The sequence below is a fragment of the Ahaetulla prasina genome, chromosome 2, assembly GCF_028640845.1.
Source record: "Ahaetulla prasina isolate Xishuangbanna chromosome 2, ASM2864084v1, whole genome shotgun sequence".
NCBI lineage: Eukaryota > Metazoa > Chordata > Lepidosauria > Squamata > Colubridae > Ahaetulla > Ahaetulla prasina.
In genome coordinates this window covers 180,465,813-180,474,266 of record NC_080540.1, presented here as the reverse complement: position 1 = coordinate 180,474,266, position 8,454 = coordinate 180,465,813, and the positions used below count along the sequence as shown (strand labels likewise).

General features: G+C 39.4%; 1 protein-coding gene across 1 annotated transcript; it reads right to left on the bottom strand.

The window, feature by feature from the left end:
• CLPP (caseinolytic mitochondrial matrix peptidase proteolytic subunit) lies at positions 1–6,726 on the bottom strand. Its single transcript, XM_058172759.1, has 7 exons — positions 6,678–6,726; positions 5,359–5,460; positions 4,302–4,373; positions 3,489–3,585; positions 2,075–2,262; positions 892–997; positions 1–449 (listed from the first exon to the last, which is right to left on the bottom strand). The coding sequence occupies exons 1-7, from the start codon at positions 6,693–6,695 to the stop codon at positions 280–282; spliced, it is 753 nt and encodes a 250-aa protein (XP_058028742.1). The 5' UTR covers positions 6,696–6,726; the 3' UTR covers positions 1–279.
• Between the last annotated feature and the right edge of the window lie 1,728 nt (positions 6,727–8,454).

Sequence of the window (8,454 nt, the reverse complement as noted above, 5' to 3'; positions counted from 1 at the left end):
CACCATACAAGTCAAGGTTTAATTTAAATCTATTTAAAGAATACCATGAATTAGGAAAGAAAACACAGATGGGATAACAACGATCCCAGAGTGAAAAGGTCAAAAGACTGGCTTTTACAAACATTGCTGAGTGGCTTCTTTGGAGCATTCCTTAAGAGAAGAGCTAGTTAGATGGACATTCCCTGGCAACTGTTGTTGAGTTTGATCAACCAGCTCCATTTCCACTTCACTATTATAATCCATGATGCCACAACGCATCTAAACAAGGCTACAGATCCCTTAGGGCTCAGCCGAGGAAGGGGAAACAGTTGGTACAGGTGGAGTCTCTTTCTGTACCAGCTCCGGTTCATCTTCACCATCGTGTGGAGGATGAACAAGCACCTTGTCTAAGATGCCAAATTCCTGGGCTTCCACAGGGCTCATGTAACGATCTCTCTCCATTGCAGCCTCTGTAAAGGCAACACATTTGAACATGATCTTGATTAAATACAGATAATCATTAACTCACAAGTACATTTACTAATGTGCCTATATATATTTACTCCCATGCAAGACTTCAAGTACATAAACTAGGGCAGCTTTAGAGAAAGACATTTCTGAGAGGAAAGAAGGGAAGGAAGAATTTTGTTAGTTATAGAAAAGCCATCTCTCCCAAACCATGAAATTCATCTACGTGCCAAGTGAAGACAGATGGAAAGTGGTTAATGAAGAGCTCCTGTTTTATCACGCTGCAATCTGAAAACATTGGCTTTTAAAAGTGGGAAACAATCTAGGCAGGAGGTTGACCTTCCTATATTTAGCTACTTGCAACTGTTCCTAACTAAGACATAAGTCTGGCTCTTCCTCAGCCCTTCTTGCAGTGTTCAACTTCAGGGGAATGAAAGTGCTTACCAATCACATCCAGGTTCTGCTTGGTGTGTTTGGCATAAATGGCATTGATCTGTTTCTTCAGTTTGAGGATTTCCTCAGCTTGGATGGCAATGTCTGTAGCTTGGCCCTGTATGTGGAAGCGGACAGAAAATATACATGGCTGCCTGCTAACACATTTTAAGCATCACCAAGGTATATGAAGGGAACATATGATCTCATTCATGTACCTGCCCACCTCTATTTCTAACTTCATGCAATCAGGGCATAATGAAACTAAATTGGCAGGAATAGCCAACAGCCCAGGAGACAAACTCAGGATCCAAAAAGATGGATCTTGAAAAATGGGCCCTATCCAACAAAATGCATCTTAATGTGGAGAAAAGCAAAGGTTTACATTTAGACAGAAAAAATCAAAGGTATAAGTACAGGTTAAGTGAGACCTGGCTCAAAAACAGTAGGTGTGAGAGGGACCTTGGAGTCCTAGTGGATGATCATTTGAATATGAACCAGCAATGTGCAGCAGCAGCCAAAAAGCAAATAAAATCCTGGGTTGTATAAACAGAGGCATAGAATCAAGATCACGTGAAGTATTAGTGCTGCTTTACAAAACCCTAGTAAGACCACACCTGGAATACTGCAACCAGTTTTGGTCACCATACTACAAAAAAGATGTTGAGACTGGAAAATGTTCAGAGAAGAGCAACAAAGATGATCAAAGATCAGGAGACTCAACCATATGAAGAACGGCTGCAGGTTTTGGGTCTGGCTAGTCTAAAGAAAACAAGAATTAGGGGTGACATGATAGCAGTATTTCATTATTTGAGGGGCTGCCACAAAGAAGAGGGAGTCAAATTATTCTCCAAAGCACCAGAGGGCAGGACAAGAAACAATGGTTGGAAACTGATCAAAGAGAGAAGCAACCTGAAATTAAGGAGAAATTTCATAACAGTGAGGACAATTAACCAGTGGAACAGCTTGTCTTCAGAAATTGTAGGTGCTCTATCACCGGAGGTTTTTAAGAAGAGACTGAACAATCACTTGTCTGAGATTGTATAGGTTCTCTGCGTGAGCAGGGGGCTGGACTAGAAGACCTCCAAGGTCCCTTTCAGCTCTATTCTATTCTTCTACAATGTAGGTTATAATCACAATGGCTACATGGGGGTATACAGACATCTCTAATTAGAAGCATCAAGGCCAAACTTACCCGGGCCCCACCTGAGGGCTGATGGATCATAATGCGAGAGTTGGGTAGGGAGTGGCGCATGCCTGGTGATCCTGCAGCCAGCAGCAGAGAGCCCATACTGGCTGCTTGTCCCACACACCATGTGCAAATGGGGTTCAGGATGTACTGCATGGTGTCATAAATAGCTAATCCTGATGTCACTGTACCACCTATAGGGAGAACCAAATAGTGATTCTCAGATAAGGATAGTACAGCCTTAGTAACCTTAATTTTCAAAATAAAAAAAAACCCCGAGCATTTTTGAAGATAGCTAAAAAAGCTTATAAGCAGAATACAGGTAGTTCCCAACTTACAACCAAAACTGGGGCTGGAACTTTCTTCATTAAGTGAGGTGATCATTAAGTGAGTTGCACCCACAATTTTTGCCACATTTATTAAATAAATAACCATGGTTAAGTAAATCTAGCTTTTTTCTTTGACTTTGCTTGTTAGAAACTGTCTGAAAAGGTCACAAATGGCAATCACTTGACCCTGAGATTCTGTATCCTAAATCTATGCTAGTTGCCCAAATTTTGATCCCATGACCATGACTATGATGAGGACCAGTTCCACTTTTTTTAGTGTTGTTGTAACTTCAAATGTTCACTGAACAAACAAACAAGCCAGGGGCTATTTGTAAAGGAAAGCAAAGTAAGGAAAGATTGCGACAATTAAATACATGCTTGCCTTGAAACATGACTGGATTTGTACAACATACCAGACTGAAAAGAAGTTAGTTTATGGCTTGTGTGTCCTCTACAAAACCAGCTAATGTGATTAGTTTATGGTATGGTATAACTATTATTAAATCTTGGGGAGCGATGATTTTTACACAGAAAGCTGAGCATTTCCAATCTCAACTTCACAATTTTTCTGCAGCAAGAATTCTGCACTCTAAAGCAGAACAAGAAACACAAGATCATAGTGATTCACTTCTTTTGACTGAAACACAGCAGATTGGAAGCAGACAATAATGGGGACGCACCCTTTTAAAAATAGGGAGAAATTAAAACAGATCACAACTGTTTGTGTTTCCATCACAGAGATTACTGCCATACTGGGAAAATGTTAATTAAAAAAATGTAACTGTATTGACTAAAGTGGCCTTGCCCAACTTGGCAATCTTCAAATGGATTACCTACCAGCCAGTATGACCAGTGGTGGCTGAGATACAGCAAGAGTTGTAATTCAGCACACCTGGAGGGCATTACGTTAGAAAGCAACTAACCCTATGTATTTGAGCAAAACAAAAGCTTACACTGTAAGCCGCCCTGAGTCTTCGGAGAAGGGCGGGATATAAATGTAAACAAACAAAAAAAAAGATACAAGCAGGTGGAGTGGCTAGCAAGGAGAGAATGCATTCCTCTGTAGCACCTTCATTTTGAACATCACTCACCTGGGCTATTTATGTACATATGAATGGGCTTCTTATTGCTTTCTGACTGCAAGAAAAGCAGTTGTGCAATGACCAAGCTTGCAATACCATCATCAATCTGTACAGAGATCACACAAAGCAATGGATTATAGCATGAATAGTAAATTCAATTCCCCAAGTCTTTTTGCTTTGTTTGAAGTGGCCAGCCCAAAACCAGAAAGGGAATCTCACTAGCTCAGTCCCTCTAAAGAGACAGAAGTTGTCCTCAAGATGGTGGGCCAGATCTGGGCCTTCAAAGGCAAACATCTTTAAAATTCAAGGGACATTTTAAAAAGTGAATAATTGGAAATCAATTATCTAAGGAAAGCCAATACTACATGTATTTAGAGTTTTAAAAAATTAATGTGGTTAAAAATACAGTATATCCTGCATTATATATGCTTATTCAAAACTTTGCTTATTTTTAAGTCTGCATAATTTCCTCTGAATTTGCTAGTTATGGAATAGTCTAAGATTTGTCTGTTGGTATAAAGAAGCTTTCTCAAGCCATTTTTCTAGGTACTCAGAATTCAGCAAGCATTACCCACATATTTTTCATTTATGAATAGTAGAAACCCATTTTTTTAAGAATAGAATAGAATTTTTTATTGGCCAAGTGTGATTGGACACACAAGGAATTTGTCTTGGTGCATATGCTCTCAGCGTACATAAAAGAAAAGATACGTTAATCAAGAATCATAAGGTAATATTCTTATTCTTCAGTATAAACAAATTTCTCAAAATATTGCACAGTCTGGTCTTATTACCTTCTGTGGAAATATTTCATACACTTACCGGTCCCATCACACAGACAATGCGCTCTCTCAGAAGGCGAGAGTAGATGTCATAGGCTCGCTCCCCACGGCCCTGAAACAGACTAAAGGTCAGGACAAGTACCGTATTTTTCGGCATATAAGATGCTCCGGACTATAAGATGCACCTACCTTTTTTGGGGAGCAAAAAAAAAAAGTCTCTGCCTCTGCCTCCCAGAAATTTGCCTCCTTGCAGCAAACAGCTGCGGCAATAGGCTATGGAAGCAGGGATATGCCTCCCTGCAGCCTGAAACAGCTGATCCTCGGGAGGCCGATCCAACTGACAATCAGCTGCTTGTGCTAATCAGGCTGTGCTGAAACTGAAACAGGCTGTTTGCTACAAAGAGGCAAACTGCTGGGAGGCAGAAGCCAAAGGGTGGGGGCCAGCGAGTGGGTGGGGCTACATTTGGTATATAAGACACACCCAAATTTTCACCCACTTTTAGGGGGGGGAATGTGTGTCTTATACTCTGAAAAATATGGTACACTCCAAATACAAGAAAGGAGAAGAATCCTGATATTCTGCAAAAAGACTAGCTCAAAAGACTAGCTCAAATAAAACTGTTTACTGCTCAGGATAACTGAAGCAAGATTCTTCACATACAACTAGAGTTAAGCAGCCCTGAAAGATATCAATAGAGCTATGTATAAAGGAATTGAAAGTAGGATCAATGATCAAAACAGAGCTTTCCAACTATCAAGGATTCTTAAGCAGAGCTAGTCATTTTCTGTCATATTGGTAACTGGATGTTTCATTCATGATTCTTCTTTTCATAACAATGAAAGGCAATAGAAGGCAAAATCTCATCATTCATAAGGAACATTTCATCATGGAATATAAAAGGAATGGAATGACAGATCTATCTGCAATAATATTTAATTTTCTGAAGAATTTTCAAGTTATTAGATCTCCATTAATTGCTTTAACTCTTCCCTTTTCCCCAATGACTTAAGTAAAATGTTATCTACCAACAGAAAATAGATAGTCTAGTTTCCTGCCTGCTTCCTTTTATAATATTTAGAAAATGATACCCTCTTACCGTCTGTTCCACTACAATAGGGATGAGAGGAATGTAACTCCTGGGAGTTTGATGGAGCTTCCGGGACAAAGAGAGCCGGTGGCATCCCAGCCGAATAGGGTGCTAGGAAGAAGAATGAGCACTTAAATACATTGTCATTTGTCTACCATTTTTGATCGTCTCAGCCTGGTTCTCATTCCTAGTTGGTTCTCATTCCTAACTTTCTCAAAAGTTGTTAACAAAAAACTTATCACCTGCCCCTTCTACCTACAGGTATATACAAATACAAATTCACATCCTGAAAGTGAGGGGAGCAAAATACCTTGCCTGAGTGAAAAGGCTTCAAAGAGTTAAGCAAAAAATTAGTTCCCTGGGTTGTTTTTATGTAGAAAACTTAATGCACCATTTTAAATCAATTTTATGCCACTTGACATAAAGTAACTCTAACCTTTAAGGGGCGTGCATAAGAGCACCAGCGTGCCTACCGTTCCTGTCCTAATGTTCCCTTTGGTTGTATACAATTTGTGTGGTTATTTCATGTTTATACTAATATATATTGTTGTGTTTGACAAAATAAATAAACAAATAAAATAAATAAAAATACAACCTACCAATGTAACTCTGGCGTACTATCTAGAAGGGCAGAAAAGTATTTTTGAGGATGACTCAGTGTATAAAATCAGAAACAGCCTGCAAGAGTAATCTGACATGATCCAGATGTACATCAAATTATTCCCATAATTCTCACCTGCACAGTGACATCTGAGAAACGGTAGTCTAAGTAGGAAAGATTGTTATATAATGATCAACCTCTAATCACATTGTATACTTGAAGATGTGTAATTTCAAGACAGAAAATAAATACCTTCTTGCACCGTATTATCTAAGCTGCCACAAAAAGCGAGTACCACTATACCTTCAAAGAGATTAAACAAAGCTACAGAAAGCTACAGGGAAAAAGTATGTACCAGTTTTTATAAAATGTGCCAGCATAATATGACTATACCGATCCTGTTTTTTTTACTACGGGGGCAGGGGTGGTTCGAGTGGTAAAGATTCATTTCATATCCTGCTTCTGGTTTTCAGAAACATCTGACCAGTAATACTTGGAACTAGTTGTTGGGGAGAATGAGATTTGATTGGTTTAAATATATATATAATTATTTAATGCCGTTTGCTATTTCCCAGAATATTTCAGTAAGTTTAAGGAGGGGAACGTCTCGCAGCAAATATCTTTTCAGTGGCTTATCTCCCACTCCAATCCCCCATCCGAGCGCCCTGGGTCATTGCCAACTGCGACCCGCTCCCGCAAAGCTTTCTACACATGCATTTGCCCTCACCACTATTCTCTGCAGCATTCCGCCCCGGAAGATCTTTCCTTTTGATGCTTCCCACGTGTCAGGAAGCGGGGTGGAATATAATCGCAAATTGTCGCATGCGCCGCGTCGCGATGTATCATGGGAAATGTAGTGATAGAATGCTTAGTGGCTAACGCAGTTTGCTTAAATTGCTTTTCCATCAACTTCCCTTGGTAAGAGAGCCTTTCAGTTTTTCACAAATGTAAATAGGGGCCTCCAGATTCTCGTGCATATGTTGAGCTATCTCAACGTAGAATTTATTTATTGTAATATTTGTTTTCTAGAAAGGGCATTTAGCGTGTATCGGAAACATGAGCTATATGCATGGTTACTGAACTCAAAAGTAAACGTGCAAGAGGATCGATAAGAAGGATGGCAATCTTTGTGGTGTTTTTCCTCTTCTCACAATAAGTACCCGTGTCTGAGGTCTCTTGCACACAATGTTTTCCTTCCTCAACTCCAAAGATTGTTTATTCCACAATAACGGTCACACCCAGAAAATGCAAATGTTACTCTGGTGGTTAGATGTATCTGGTAGCAGAAACTGCAGAAGCGTTCCGTGAGGACCCGACAGTGCATTGGGAACTGCAAGTAACTTGATCCTCATTCCTAAAAAATTAACTGCACCTCAGTGAATATTTTGAATTAGACTCAGAAAGCAACTACCAATAAATGCTGTTGTTTCAACAAGTGATGACATCACACTCCTGTATGGTCTCTTCACCAACTAAGGGTGCAGCTGGTTTACCAACCAAGCTGATGAAAGGTCAGCCTTGCCACAAATGTTATGTGAGTCTCTAGCAAAAATGCCAGATCTGAGAAAAACTGTTCTCTTAGGGGAAATTTAGCCCTTTCCAAAATACCCAGATTCCTTGAACTCTGAAATCTAGCCCCTGGAATTAGCAGCAATTCAATTTTATCCAAATTCAGCTTCAGCCTGTTTTCCCTCATCGAACCGCAGTGCCCTGGAGATATCCATGTCAGAGTTCCAGGAAATATTATGTACTTTACATTTATCAACAATTACTTTTCAATAGCTTTATATAGATAGTTGATAATATGGTAGAAAAGAAAGATCTTGAGGACACTCTTCCCCTAAGAAGTCCGGAAGGATTGAAGGGATGTCTCCTCATACCACATTTTGATAGCATCCAATATGGTATGAGCAGAATAATTACAAAGCAACATGTCTAACATTCAACTCTCTCCAGTGCTCCCAAAAGATTTAATGATCTGCTAAGAAATCCAGGAATCAAATGGAAGAAGGTCACAATCATTCTATATCTCTATCATGACTGCTGCTGGTCTAGCCAGAGGCTAATTTAAACTAGAAAAGATCTTGATACTTGATACTTTCTAAGACAGGAATGCATAGCTGGAGGGGCATGCCAAACTTTTTGCAGTATATTGAGGTCCACTTTCCAAAAATGTGCCAGGGGTTTCTTAGAAAGAGGTTTTACAGTTTTAAAAGGTGTTTTGGGCTTTCCTGATCATTTGTTTTACTGCTTTTATTTCATTGTTTCTACATATTATTTTTATGTTTGTATCGTGAGCCAATCAGAGTTCGGTTTAAGATGAGTGGTGATATAAATGTTTTAAATAAATAAATTGGGATGATTCAAAAGTCAGAGTGGAACAGAATAGACTTAAATGGGCACTTCAGAAATAAATGAAATCTAGTTCTGAGAATTATTGCAGTCAAGCAACCATAGCAGTCAAGTGGACCTGGAAAATCTTGATGTGATAAGACCAGAATTTA